Below are 15,225 nucleotides of genomic sequence, written 5' to 3'. Positions count from 1 at the left end.
AGAACAACTGGTCTTACTACTAAAGACTGAGGCAAAGAAGGCATTAAGTACCTCAGCCTTTGCCTCCTCCTTTGTCACTATGTTTCCCCCCGCATCCAATAAAGGATGGAGATTCTCCTTAGCCCTCCTGTTGCCAATGTATTTACAGAAACTTTTTTTATTGTCTTTTACGGCAGTAGCCCGATTAGTTCTTGTTTGGCTTTGGCCCTTCTGATTTTCTCCCTGCAGTAGCAGTTGGTATGGTTTTTGGCACTGAAGTTATTCTTCTGAGCATTTTGATAAAATGACCATTTAAAATGAAAATGCCAAGGAACTTTTTTCTCAACATTATATAAATAATTGAATAAAAGCTCTTGCTACCTGAATCTTTAGAAATACAGTATGCCAAATCTGGCTGGCTGACCTGAAGGGGAAGGCAAGTCACAGTTCCACAGCTTTAAAAGACCGAAGGGTCTCCACCCCAGAGGAACTTCCCTCTCCTGCAGGGCGCACTCGTGTCCTGTTTCTGCAGGTTATTTCCCTTCCTCCTCTGCAGCCTCCCTTCAGCAGCTTCCCTGCATTACAGCTTTGCTCCTGTCTGATGAATGCTGTTCAGACTGGCTGTTGTGTTTCAGTTAAGAGCATTAAACACTATCAGCAGAAGTTCCCTGGACCTGATGGCAATTGTTAACGTGCTTGGAAAAACAAGCTGAGAGCGCTCACAGAGTGAAATGAAAACAAGGGCAGGAGCGGTCACTTGGGACCACTGGTGTGGAAGGAAACCCTGGGGCCTGGACTCCAGTCTCAGCTATTGTAAGCAACGAGGTTAAAACCGTTTGTCAGATAGGCAGGTCTCTTGCTCCCATTTCCCTCGCTAACAGTTAGCATCCTTGTTCTAACTTCTGCTTTAATTTATCCCTGTGAAAAGGTGGGGTTTAATTAGCTAACGCTGAGGTTCAGTGCGTGAAGGTGATGTTTGCTGTTTCCCCCGTTCCACCTTCACTTGACTGAGAAAGCCAGGCCCTCTCTAGTGTCCTGTTCTCACATTTAAATTCCTCTTTTGGAAATGGGAGTGACGGGTGTTGCAGAGTTATCCGACACAGGGTTCCGCAAGCGCCTCATCTGAGGGCATTAATACATCTCCGCTCATAATTCCCCATGTGACACCACCTTGGACCGCACTTGTTTCTTTCACAGCTGCATCAATTATTTCATCCTCTTCTCCGCTTACAGGAGAAATTCTTGATACTGGCACCTACATACACACAACCGTGTGATGCTCGTGTGTAACAGCTGTCCCCTCTCCAGTTCCCCGCTACTTGAGCAGCTCAGTTCTTCCTGTACCACACAATCTTCTTTTCTGATACCGTCAGCCTACTTTTAATTTCAAGGTCAATAATGAAAACACACATCAAGGTTGGTTCCAAAACTGATCCAGGAGGAGCTCTTAAAATGAACCAGTCAGAAAGGAATGATAAGCATGTTAATTACAAGTGGAACCGGAGGGGGGGGAGGAAAAAGCCCCCTTTTTTTTTTTTTTTTTTTTTTTTAATTTTTTTGTGTGTGTGTGTCCCAATTTGTCTTCCAAGCTCTAGCTACTCAGTCTCTCTGACGGTGTATGAAGGACTAGTATAAATACTGTCTGCTCTTTTTCCTGGAACTGATGATTTTGGGTCATCTGATGTGCTTTACCTTCAATCCGTGTTTTCATCTTATCTTTTTTTGACTTCTTGGATCATCGTGCAAAACCTGTTACAAAGCCTTACGCATCAGCACAGCAAGGTTACTCTGAACTGTAGTTGTTGATACTGCTTTTTTAAATCCCTTTTATATCCAGGGATAAACAGTCCTTTTGCAGCATGCAGCTTTACTGCAAACTTGGCTGCATTTAAAACTTTTCATGTGGGACCTGCTATTGCCTCATCAGTGATTTCAAAATTCTAGGTTGGAGTTTCTTCTTGTCTCCTCCAAGGAAAAGTGACTTCCTTGAGTTTTGCTTTCCGCTCTGTTGCCGTGTCTCCTGCTTGGGGCGATACCTCAGTCGGCTTTAATCTCCTCTTCTTGCTGGTCAGCAGTCTGTCCAGTAGCTTCTGAGCTCCTTGGTAGGATTTGTTTTCAGGGGATCTGTAGCAGTGAATTCTGCAATTTAGTTGTGCAGAGAAGGCGACACTTCGTTTTAAAACTGTTGCGCGGTACCTTCACCGAGAGCGCCTTAGCACTTGTCTTACAGAAGAGCGAGTGCAGTCATTCCAGGTCCACATTCCTCAGGCCATTCCCGATTTTACAGGAATACATACTCTTTCCCTTTAGGTCATCTCCTGTATGAGGTGGAAGGTTCCCAATCTGTTATCTATCTATCTGCCTTCCTGTGGAAGCGCTCCCGTAGGCCAGTCATTCCCATCACTGACATCTTTCTCTGGGCTGTTGCTGTTTGTCACATCCTTTTGGAAGAAGAGAAATGGAGCCGTATGTGTTCCGTCTGTAGGTCACCCATAGGCTGGATACAGTGACACAATCGTTATGTTTCCTCTTAGTTTTGTTTATTTCTGATAATTTATTAATTCATATCCGAATATTCTCCAAGAGTTTTTTCTCCAGCTCCCACTTGTGCACGTCCAGCTTTTTTCTTCAAGTATGTGCCTGCTAGTTCTTTTAACCACGTAGGCTTGATACCACGTGGAAACGCCGTAAAGGCTGCCCGTGGCAAGCAATGAAGACGACGATTTCCATTGCAGTCTTGTCAACTGTTGAGCTGACGCTGTGGAAGGGTGGGCACGGACCATGGTGGGACACCGATGGGCCGTGACACCCGCCTGCAGAGGAAAGCAGAGAGGAGAGGGGGCACCTGCTTTTTTTTCAGTCAGAGCTAGGGTGAGGCGTCAGGTCCCTCTTCAATGTACTGCTACCCAGAATTTTCAAGAGGCGGTGGACGCCACCGTCGTTCTGGCTGCCCGTTTCCAACATCCGCGCTCAACCTCATTGGGTAATGTATTTAAAAATGCGTTATGAAAGTGTGCGCACATACGCAGTCCTCCACGTACACACACAAACAGCAGCAGCGAGGGGCTTTCTGAACAGAGAGGAAGAAGCAGGGGGAAGGCAGAAGGCCAAAGGCTTTTCTTTTTAGAAATCACAGTTAAGGGTGGTTCAGGCTCTGTAATTCAGAACGAACAGGGGTAAACGGCTGGAGCTACTTTCCCCGCTCCACCCATTACAACTTTGGAGACCTCCTTCAATGTCTTCCCCCCTAAAAAAGTGAAAAATACATTTTTGCTTCTCACTAAAATCTTAACTCTGGTATTCTCGCACACTGTGAGAAAACGTGTTTGTGTTCACTGTCTAACTTTGCTGCTCAGAGGTCACCGACACCTCTGCGTGTTTTGTTACTGAACAGAGCAGGCGCTTCATTTAAAACTTACAGTTAACAGTATAAGGTTACGGTAATGCTTCTGAATTCTAGCGAGGCCTGTTACCGAGCGCTCACTGATTTCAATAGTCTTCAACATCAGAAAAATGGCAGCAGAAACCCAGTCAGGCAGGGCTTTGCGAGTAAGGTGAAGAACGGGGCTAACCCCATCAGCATACTGGCAATAACGGTTTTGCCAGAAGCAGGAACATTAAACACTCTTGAGTCACGTTTTTGAGACTCTAGGTGTTGAATGCAGTTGTCCAAACCATCTCTTTCTAGGTTTAATTGTGGTGGTGGCTAAACTCCATTAGGCTTGTAAATTTGCTTTAAGTAAGTGTGCAATTCAGAGATGTTATCTTTAAAGATTCAAAATGCATCTTTATTGGAGGAGTCCCCATACAAATGGATTCTGAAAATGGAACTGGTAAAGCTCATATGCAAAATAACACGGGGTTAGTAACTAAACCAGTAAGTTTTACATTTGCTGTGATGGTTTAAATTAAATCTGTAAGGTAGCTGGCTCTGAGACTACAGTATATGGATGGCAGAGTATGTAACTCTGCTGCTTTGTGTTTTCTTCCGACACTTCGATACTTCAGCTATCATCTCTTTCATACAACACACAGTCCATCTCTTCATGACGAGACCAAGCATACAGGGCAGCAGGCTGAAGACTTCGCTTCAGAAAGGCAGAGGTTTCATTGTAGGCTATGTGTTAATGCATATATGACATATTTTAAATTAGTAATAGTTGCACATGAATAAAAGCTTTTATCCCTTTCTTTTTCATAATAGGAACAGAGGAAAAAATCCAGGAACTTCTGGAAAGCAGGAAAAGACTGGATAACAAGATTGAGCTGCTGCAGGACTTAAAAGAAGTCGTCCTTCCGGCCCAAGAGAACACCGCTAATACATCTAGTACAGTGTCTGACTAACCCCTCGGTCGGTCTGTAGTGGTGTCAATATTTAGGGTTTTCTAATGATAGAAACCATAGAGCACGTCTGGTCAGTGTCAAATTTATCCCCCCCTTCCCCTGCCAAGATTGGGACACAGCAAGAGCTGGATGTTTTACTCATTTTTATACCTCACTGTTGCAATAATTTTAAGTTGTCCCTTTCTTTAAATTTTACTATGGATCAGTGAGTGTTATACACCAAACTTAGCTTTTTTTAAAGCTCAACAACACCCTCCAGTGAAGACTTTTTTCTCAAAGACACAGAAGCATCAGCTTTTTAAAGTCAGTTTAACTGTGGGAGCCCTCTTCTGACTGTGTGCGGTAGCTGCTTCGCTGTCTGCAACTAGACAGCGGTGTTTTAAGGATCACACGGCTGCTTTGGCTTTCCAAAGAAGATAAATTAGCAGAACTTGCACTCAAAGAAGCCTTCTGAATTATAAACAGGAGTTTGTTGGTTTTTTGTTTTAATTAAACAATGCTTGATTGACTGCTTAATGTATAACTAGTTCTGCTGTAATGGCAGCAATGAAACAGTGTTTGCAGGCAGACCAGAAATGGTTGGGCATCGTACTCTAAACAACATATACAATGTAAAATGGATCAGACAATGGACCGTATCTTCCTTTCTCCATTAAGAAAGGCTATGACTTCCCTGTGTTTTGTCTTAAAAAAATTGTTTGAATACAGAAAAGCATTGGTTAGCTACAAAAGGGTAAGTTAACAAAATAAAACGTTTTTAAGAAAGTGGTGTGTTCAGTCATGCTCGCTAGCCTCACTCTTGCATGGGATGCAGCCGAGGAGGGGGTACGCTGTCAGGCCATGGTTCAACCACAGCTTGCCTCTCAGTAGCGAGCAGAGCGGGACCAGAGTCACCCATTGCCCTGATGATCATGTCAAACACCGCCTGTCATGACAGGCTGCAGCACCGTCCTGTTAGGAGAGCTGCACTCGTTCCACGACTAGTCAAAATTTGTGACTTGATCTTGTTCTGTATGAAGGTGGAGATCAGTAAGCAGAGAGTAACAACTTCCAAAACGGAAGCGCTTGGGGTAGAACGATTAGCTGTGCCCAACAGAACAAAATACCAGTATTTTTACTTGCTTCCACAGTTCAGGCCTGCTGGCTGTCCAGGACTAGAAACACAACCCATTTACTGCCTGCGCCAAGGACTCAAGCTCTGCTCACAGCCGTTCTGCCTAGAAACCTGCCACCTCAGCCAAAAGTGCATTATCATGGAGCATGGATTGATCACAGAAAGATGCAAATCCACTGTCATGGGAAAGACATAAAAGCTCATGTGAGCTCTTTTTCCTCATAGCAGCGATCTGAATCGCTGACAAGCTCAGGACAAGTCCTGTACTCTTCTGCTCCACCCCCCTGCCAAGCTAGACCTTTAGTCTAGAGTTTGCAATCCAAAACAAGTTGTTGATCAGAAACATTTATGACACATTTGGAAGCATTTTGTCCGACTATCCTAGACTGAACTCCCAACGTCGCGCTACAGGAGCTCCCTGCCTCTATCAACAATCCAAACTTCCAGCTTTGCAAAACTGAGCAAAGTCACAACCCCAAAATTAGACCCGAGTTAACCTCAACTTCAAATCTGAAGTTCCAGGTTCTCCGCTCTGCCCTGTGTTTGGTGGGGAGGTAACGCCTTAAAAGTGCACAATAAAGTAGGTGTGTATGTCCGTACATACCCGCTGTAAGGTTACAGTCACATACGGACATATTAGTGAAAAAAATCAGATCCATAGATGGCAATCACTGGGGTCTGAATTAGTGCCTACAAATAAATTTGCTGTTTTCTGAAATGGAGGTGGACAGGTATTTGTCAAGCACAGTGAAACCAGTAAGATTCAGTAATACCTGGTTTTGGGGTTTCCGTTTTTTTGTTTGGTTTTTTTTTTAAATAAAGCAACTTATACAAAAAGCTTGCAATTTTCTTCAAAGTCGAAAGAAGTGAACAGGTACAAAAAAGTGAATTTTATTACATGTAGTTTAAATTTTTACAACACTTAAATGCAACCGCCCTGCTTTCAGATCAGTGTATCCCTTCCCCTCCAAGGGAACCAGCATAATCTGAAGTCAACGCAGAGGGAATTTTTTCCATTAACCATTATAAATATTGCTGGAACAGATTACACAAAGTACACATTACAACTTATGTTAAGGTATACCCAAATATAGATTTACTTCCAATTAGATGTGCTAGTTACCCCTTCCTTCCAAGTCACTTGCGCAGGCTTTCAGGATATATTATTTTTGCACGCTTTTCTAAGCACCAAATACACTTGGTTAAAGACACACAGCAAATGGCAAATTAATTCACAATCATGCAAATGCAGTAAGAGATATCCATGCCATTTGCTTCTCCATGATCCCAGGGAGTTCATGATTTAAGTGACATGATTCAGTGGCTCAGGTCAGACAGACTATTCTCCAACCCCAAAAAGCAAATTGAAAATATTAGCAAGTGGTGCTAGAACTGAGATTTGCCAGGCTAAAAAGGTAAGTCCTTGGGATACCCGGGCTGGTATCCTCTGCGCACTGCAGTGTTTCCTCTCTCCGTCTGAAATCTTGAGCTGGTTCCACCGTCCAGGTTTGCTAAATGCAAGTGAATATTTTGCTTGACGTTTTTACAACAGTTCGCTCCTGAGCACAGGAAACATTTGTTTTCACTGTGGCCTTTTACGTCTTCTGGTACAAGAGACCAGGTAACACTCACTTTTACCCGTACAGTTATGACATCCTGTTATAACTGCAAAAAACCCTACAAACACCTGTAACTTACAGCCTCATTTCAGTTCTTAAAGGCTCCACATTTACTGGCTTTAGCAATGAATTCCTTTAGCAGGGGACCGTCCATTTGCCAAAATGCTGTAGTTTGTGTCACTTCCGTCAAATGATTGACACAAAACTTAAAGCAGAATTCCTCTAAGTCCTGAACAGAAAAGAAAAAAAGAAAAAAATGTTATTATCTTTGCTTCCATCACAGAAAGTTACATTCAGGCACAAATGCCTGTATATGCTTTGTTTTTTGCAAAGAATTAGATAAACACATTAACCCAGTGGCTCTCCTTGCTTTTCCCCACACAGTCACTATGTAAATGCAACAGAAAATAGTAATGCTACCCGTGTAACATGGTTGCAAGGGGAAAAGTAACTATAACTTGGTTCTCACTACATAGAGCTGCAGTCACAAAAATCAGCTATTCTGAGCAATATATATTTTAAAGGTTTCCCCACTTGAAAAGTTTCATTTGCATTCACTAACAGCTATTAAAACCCAATTCAAACAGGAGATCTTGGGGTAATGATATATAACCAAGACTGTGGATTAAGAAAATTCAGCTCTTCCGTTCCATAATATAAACTCAAATGTATACCTAAGGTTGCTTGACTTCCTGCTTAGTTAAGGGCTTAACCAAAGCCTTGTTGCATGTCACCAGGCTCAGTGCAAGTGTCTACTAGCTGGTAGTTTCAAAGCACAGTTTAGGCAGAAGGCCTTTCTGAGCATTAGAAAGAGACTCATGTTATGAAGTATTTCACAGATGTCCCCAAAATGATTCAAAAGAAGTACTGTGGCACAATACAGCATAGCAATTCTTGCAGAAAGCAGGCTCTGGACATTTGAGTCTACTTGGAAGTGCCTTCCATTTAAGGATCAGAAAAACCTCACAAACAACCATCATTGCACCCGCATGATGTCAGAGAGAAAGGATGTCTAAAAAAAACCAAAAACCAAGAGACAGTCATTGTCAATAGAAGGTTGACCACAGAACGCTTCCCACTCAGATTATTTGTTTCCAACTCCTCAGTTGAGGCGGAAATCTACTCTTTGTGGTGCAGATCTAAGCTGCTATAAGGAGGCTGCTGCAGCCCTTAAAAATTGCAACTCTCCACTCTATGTCACAAGTTTGTAGAACTAGTACTTTATACGTAGAACACACCCTTCCTTAGCTGCTCAGCAGACTAGGCACTGCAGTAAGGCATAACAAATTTGCAGAGCTCTTTTAAGCCACATGAGATATGAAAGACTGATTAATAGTCATGTTTTCACTTAAGGTCAATATTGAAAGCTAGAGCAACTGTGTGCCAGTGAGAGTTCTTGACACAACAATAATATAAAAATATATCCTGGCCTAAAACCAGGCATTCTGAAGCCGCAGATCTTGACTTGTGTGGCATCTGTGCAACGAAAAAAGACAAGCTCATTAGAACTGAACACTGAGGGGTTTCTTTTTTTAAATAACAGAATGAACTAGCATTTTAAACAAAATTACACTGTACACATTACAATATTTTGTACTGCTTTATTAAAAAAAAAGTCATATTCCAAGTCAATGCAACAGAAGCATACAATAAACAGAAACACTGTAGTACTAGTAAGTAACTTTGGAAAATTTAAAGTTCTGTATAAAAAAAGGCTGAATTTCATTTGCAGATGGATGCACTCCCAGCAAACTGTAGTTCATATAGACTCAAGTGAATAAAGGCACAAGGTACATCCAATGATTATTTTAAAAGCTACAATAAGAAGCCTCCAATGATTATTTTAAAAGCTACGACAAGAAGCCAGACCTGACCTCATTCTAGCCACTTCAATTCAGTCAATCACCAAAAGACAGACAGTATAGGAGAGTTTCATGTCACGGAGATATATTAAATTAGTGAAGCAGCTTCTTTTAACTATTGTCTTCCAGACGCACAGCCCCTTGAACAAGCTACATCACCCAAGCCATTTCAAGCCTCCATCCAGCATTACTGCATGTAAAAATCCCTTTTTACTAAAAACCAGCCCCTTAGTGTCACCCATTCTCTCTTTGATGTAGCACTTAAGCCTATGGTTCTAACTTGATTTAGCTAGTGAGGTACAGCCAAGGCATAGTAACTGGATTTCTTCTACCCTTTACAAGCAGAACCAATCACATACTGAAGACCCATCCTGCAAAAAATCTTTTAAAGCTAAAATATGGAAGTCTTCCTATTTTCCATGAACACCCACCAAAGAAATCATTTTTCACAGTAGAGCTGAAGCCACAATCAGACACCAAAACAGCCCTTTGGGTAAGGTATATCAAACAAGCAACACACTACAAGGCTCTGAAATAAGTTAGGGTATCTGCATGCCAATTGCTGGATATTAAGTACAAGAAGAAGCAATGAGTCGATTTACTGAGTACCAAAACTGCTTTATAAGCAGAAGTAGCAAGTTAAAAACTAACCAATCGCGAATTTGCAGACATGATGCACAGATACTATGCTGAACACTAATAGCCGAAGCAAGCCCAGGAATACTTCCTGATTAGTTCACGAAGCAGCATGTTAATGATCTAGTAGTGAAATCAGACATTATGCAGTAGGGAAGTTTTGCTAGCCTTCCCCCCTTTTCACACACTCTTTCTGTCTTCAAAATTTATTAGGCACATAAAGCAGTTCTTATCCTGCCATTTCATTAGCACGCTGTTAAGACTGAAAGTGTATTTGACTGTAGCTAAACGAAACAAACAAAAAAAAGCCAACAAAAAAACACCCTGCCAACCAAAAAAAAAAGCCCAATGCACTCAATCCCCAAACCTACCACCATATGACATCACACACACCACACAACCTTATAAATAAGTAACTTAAGGCTTACAAGACTGCTCTTCATAATGTTAGGGGGTTTGCTTTGTATTTAAACCCTTCCCTTGTCTCAGAGTTAGTGTTTTCATCCTCAGAAATTTTTTGTTACAGTTCCCACACACAGAAATAGTAATTCATGAAGCTCGGCACAGCGTCATAGCCTTTTACCATGAAATTAAGCAATGCAAACATTTAGAGATACTGAGTCTCAGCCTGGGACTTAAGTCATCTTTAGATACCTGTGTACCAGTTCACCTTCCCAGTACTGGTTTATGGAGGGGGGGGGGAAGATACATCTCTCATGGCAAATACAGTTTTTATAATTCCAACAGTCTCAAATTCTGAAAGTGGCAAATAGTATTATCTGATACTAAGTTAGAGAGAGTTTATATGAAAATATAACTGGCTACTTTTCTCTATAGTTTAAGTCAGAAAGCAGCTACCTATTTAAGAGATTGAAGTTTAGAAGTTTACCTCTGCATCATATCTGACAGCAGCAGAGAGCAATGAAAATGCGTTTTCCACAGTAATTCCTCTCTTGATAATGTGTTGACACAGTTTTTTCAGTCTATTTTCACAGTACGAAGTAGCCAAATCCAAAAGCCCTGCAATTAAAATGCCATCATATTAGTCACTTGTAATGATCTCTGCTCTTTCAACAACAGTTTATGCTCCTGGGGTACAGGTTGCATCTGTACTTTGTATGCCATGTTCTATATGTCTATAACATGCTTTTTGCAAGTAGGTCACTATTCAGAAAAATATATTTTACCACTACACAGGAAGAAAGGCCTTTTGTTACCTCATGCCGCAATCCTGTTAATCTCTGTAAATACGCAAGCTGTTCTACTGATTTGCATATCTAACTGCTTGCGAGAGTGGAACTGTCACAAAACAGCAACACAAGCAAAAAGCTACCATTATAAAAATCTGTGCTTCAATTACAGCTTGATCTTTGCTCTGCTGTCCGAGTTTCCCCTATTAGATCTACTGAGATTCTTTCATATTATCCTAAACAATAATTGACTTAATTTAGTAAAATACGCAAGTATTTTAACTCAGACAAATAGTTTCTCTCCCAACCTTAAAAAAACTGCTCAGAGTTTATTTCTAAATATGTACCACTTTTGCTGTAGTAAGTTTGCTACAACAGTATTTTAAAGACAGCTTAATTAATTACCAGTAAAACACATTATAGGCTAGACTAGAAGCCTGTATTAATACATTTATTCTGCATCCCCTGTCTCAGGTTTTCTGGATGCTGCTTTCTAACATAATTGGACCATAAGCAATACCTATTGCATCTTCAGGCGGAAGGTCAACACTGTCTGTATACAAGTACTCAAGAAAGGCACGATACACAGGGTAAGAAAACTGGTCTATTTCTATCACTTCCTTCATATCCTCATTCCAGTATGACTGGAACATGGTTCTGAAGTGTTCACACCTAAGAGACAAAGACATCATCTGGAACACTATTATATGTACACATGAACGTTACATTACAGTCCCCCCGAAATATGTCTTTGGGGCACTCTGCAATATTCACAAATATTTTACCATACCCCATCACAGCCAGTGGTCCACATTTTGGTTCCTAATACTGTGGGCATTGTTATACTTGTGCATCAAGATAAAACTCTTATTTGATTTATGCTACAGAAACGTCTGTGTATACATTGCAATCAGACCAACTTAACAGAACTTATTATCCTGGGAACAACAAACAGGCTTAGTGAAAATTGAATATGGACCATTTTAAGACAGAGTTTTGATTCAACTCCTTTTACAATCACTTCATTTAAAGTGATTGTGGATACATAGATGCTATATATTACAGGTTTAGGGGTCCCTCCCTACCCCTTACTTCTCCCCCCCTTAGATGCGATACTAAGAGGTTATTCTGTATAAACAAGAGCTATGAAACATGATCACTACCTGATTTTCAGAACAGCTTTGTGGACATGGATGTACTTTCCATCTACACGGAACTTTAGGTCTGAGGTTTCTGGGCTGTCAAACTCTTTCTTCAGAGACTCTGCTACTGTTAAAAAGTCTTCATGCTCTACAGAAACAATTTGAAAACAAACAAAAACCCCATGTTAAGCACCTTAAATGGAACACACACATCACTAACTAAAGCTAGCAGCTCGACTAAGAGCATGTCAAGGAAAATAGGTCAGTATCAGGGCTCCGTTGGCTTAAGCAGTGAAATGGGAAGAATGAATTAATCCAATACCATTTCCTGTTGGCAAGGGCCGCTCCACAACAGCTACAGGCAGCAGTGGTCAGCAGTTCCCGTTCCAGCTCATTGCACAAAGGTAGCATAGCACCAAGGAAAGTACCTGGAGAACTTCCTTTCTCATTCTCCGCCTGGGCACCACCCATGAAATCACCAGCCTCCTGGCAACTCAGTGCTAGTGCTGGGTCAGCTCAGCTCTGCAAACTGCAAACTGGTCCCTGCAGCTAACCTGCAAACTGCTAGTAATGGGAATCTACAGCATCACCTGCAACTCACTTGAGACACGGTGTACCGTACTTCAGCCGCACTGACACAGTGTGATCTGAGCCGAAATAGTAAGAAAACATGTCACCAGTTGGCCACTTTTTTGTGCTGTCAGATTGGATATAGCCTGCAGGTTGTCTGTTAAGGTCTTTGCCAGGGCTCGCTAACATGAACTATCACTGACACCATTATACTCAGTTTATTGCTCAGTTATGACAACACAAAATCCAACAGCAGTGCTGCTGAAGAAGAGAGACTGTACCAAGAAGACAGTATCTACTACCAAGGACACAGGACTTCAGCAATTTTGGAAGTGGTTTAAAGCTGAGATATCACAGCTCTTTGACAGCTCTTTACATTAAGGCCTACGGCACTGGTCCCACAGAGGTCCCATTCTGTGTCTCTAGAAATCACATAAGAGTTGCAACACGAGTTGGCTAAGGCTTGTGGTAAAGCAAGAAAGTTGCTAAAGTTCTTCTGAAGTTTTAGAAAACCTAATTTAACCCACTATTTGAAGCTTCTGTTGATGCATCTTAAAAGTGTGTTTCAAAACACGTGGCTTCTAAGAAGCAAAGTATGGAAAAGAAAAATAAGTGCATTTCCACTATAACAGGATGTGGCCTGTCTCCTGTGTCCCACGGGACTGCATACTGTTCATCCACATACAATCCACAAATTACTCTTCACCATTAGGGACAGCTAAATTAGTCGGTATTTTAAAAAGAAATACTGCTATAACAAACTGCTGTAACAGACAAGTTGTGTTTGGGCCACAAAAGACCATACGCTCCTCCGATTTACATGGATCATCCACAGAACCTGCATTTCATCAGGGCTAACTAAGCCATGCTCCAATCCCCCTCCATTTGCTCATGTGATTTTTTTTCTAGGTCATCAGCTTAGCTTAAGCTATGCAGTAGATCAACTTTCACTCCAAATACCTTAAGTTCATTCCTCAAAAAAAGGCTGCAGATTTGTACTTCACCACAGCCAATCCTGAGTGACTGATTCATTTTTTTGGCAGAGACATCATAACTGGAAGTAGAACAATAACCTTTATGCAGAGTTAGCTCTCACTAAGAAAAAAACAAAAAAAAAAAAAAAAGAAAAAAGGGGGTTTTTAACCTATATGAATAAAAAAGGTGGGGAAGGAAAAAATGCATATGGAAAATGGAGATTAAAAATGCTCTCAGAATTAATGCTTTTGATTTAAATATTCAGTAAGTAGGATTACCAGAATAAGAGGGGAAGAACCCCCAAAGGCTAAGAGGAATTAAAATACAGATATAAAATTCAAATACCTTGTTATACTCAGTTTGGGAATACTTCATAAAAATCAAGGACTCGAAAGGTACTGAAACTGGGGAGACGTCATTTAAACAGCCTTCACTATTAGCAAAAGGCAACAGAGCTGGACAACCATCAGACCTCTACAGAGGGCAAGACTATCACATACCACAGAGGATTAGAGAATGGAGAAAGTGAGAAGTGGGATAAAACAAGACTTGGATTTACCCAGAAGCAGATCACTCCAAGCTAATCTTCTCCCTCTTTAGTAAGACTATTCAGTTTACCTCTATAGACGAGATGCTGTTATCTAGACCTCTAAAAACGTGATAACATGCTAAATGAGAAGCTAAGGTGGAGAAGCTGGGTTAGGACAAGCCACATGCAAAGATAAAGTCTGAGTCTGGAGGAAGGTTACTTAGGATGTGATCCCTCTACAAAACCAATTTTGTACAGGGACTAACAAAGTTAGGATCTGTTGTCAACATGAAAACAGATTAGATCTCCTAAACGATCTCAAGAACTGAAGCGGCAGATCTAAGATGAAAACATCTTCATGTTTTGAACATGGAAACACCTTCATGTTTTCAAGGAAGTGCAAGCTGAGCACTTTATAGCATATTTGGGGTTAAATAAGAATTAGCAGTATGCGAATCAAAGATAATCAAGAAGAAAGGCTTGGGCTTATTTGTTGGTACAGAGACTGCATCCCAAAGTATAATCCAAGATAGTATAAGAAAAGAGTTCTAACAGAGAAAACAATTATATTAGGGTCTTGTTATACAGGGACTATTAGTTACAAGTCTGCCCGTCTTTGGGGAAAGTCAAACTAAATCGAGTTGAGAGAAATCATCTCAAAATGAAAACTTGGAATTCTGTTACTTTACCTTCCTAACATGAAACTTAGGAGAGAGATTTGCTCCTTCATATTCATATTGGAAGGGTAAATACTAAGGAGGGAAAGCTAGAGACAACACTTATAATTCAAAGTTGTTACCAAAGTAACAAGTGCTAGGAGCAGTCTTCCAAGTAGGAATATTGTCCTGGTTTCGGCAGGGATAGAGTTAATTTCCTTCCTAGTAGCTGGTACAGTGCTGTGTTTTGGATTTAGGACCAGAACAATGTTGATAACACACCGATGTTTTAGTTGTTGCTAGGTAATGCTTACACTAGCCAAGGACTTTTCAGCTTCCCATGCTCTACTGACTGGGAAGGCTGGAGGTGCACAAGAAGCTGGGAAGGGGCACAGCCAAACTGGCCAAAGAAACATTCCATACCATGTGATGTCATGCTCAGTATATAAACTGGGGAAAGCTGGCCAGGGGGGCCGCTGCTCGGGGACTGGCTGGGCATCGGTCAGCAGGTGGTGAGCAATTGCATTGTGTGTCACTTTGTGTATTCATTATTATTATCATTATTTTATTTCAATTATTAAACTGTTTTTATCCCAACCCACGAGTTTT

At 41.2% G+C, this 15,225-nt stretch overlaps 2 protein-coding genes across 2 annotated transcripts in view; one reads left to right on the top strand and one right to left on the bottom strand.

Annotated features, from left to right (window-relative positions):
- Nucleotides 1–5,079, top strand: part of SETDB2 (SET domain bifurcated 2) — a 51,423-nt gene extending 46,344 nt beyond the window's left edge. The window contains exon 26 of the mRNA XM_009277147.2: nt 4,184–5,079. Coding sequence (XP_009275422.2) covers nt 4,184–4,323 — 140 coding nt within the window. The 3' untranslated portion in view covers nt 4,324–5,079. The remainder of the gene's footprint in view (nt 1–4,183) is intronic.
- Nucleotides 5,080–7,144: 2,065 nt separating this feature from the next.
- RCBTB1 (RCC1 and BTB domain containing protein 1) overlaps nt 7,145–15,225 on the bottom strand; it is a 26,050-nt gene continuing 17,969 nt past the window's right edge. Inside the window, exons 9-12 of the mRNA XM_009277145.2 lie at nt 11,908–12,034; nt 11,265–11,416; nt 10,444–10,574; nt 7,145–7,285 (exon numbers count right to left, since the gene is read on the bottom strand). Coding sequence (XP_009275420.1) covers nt 7,145–7,285; nt 10,444–10,574; nt 11,265–11,416; nt 11,908–12,034 — 551 coding nt within the window. The remainder of the gene's footprint in view (nt 7,286–10,443; nt 10,575–11,264; nt 11,417–11,907; nt 12,035–15,225) is intronic.

The sequence above is a fragment of the Aptenodytes forsteri genome, unplaced genomic scaffold (assembly GCF_000699145.1).
Source record: "Aptenodytes forsteri isolate BGI_AS27 unplaced genomic scaffold, ASM69914v1 Scaffold145, whole genome shotgun sequence".
Taxonomy (NCBI): Eukaryota; Metazoa; Chordata; class Aves; order Sphenisciformes; family Spheniscidae; genus Aptenodytes; species Aptenodytes forsteri.
Note: the sequence above shows the minus strand (reverse complement) of the source record. Positions and strands in the feature narration are given on the sequence as shown.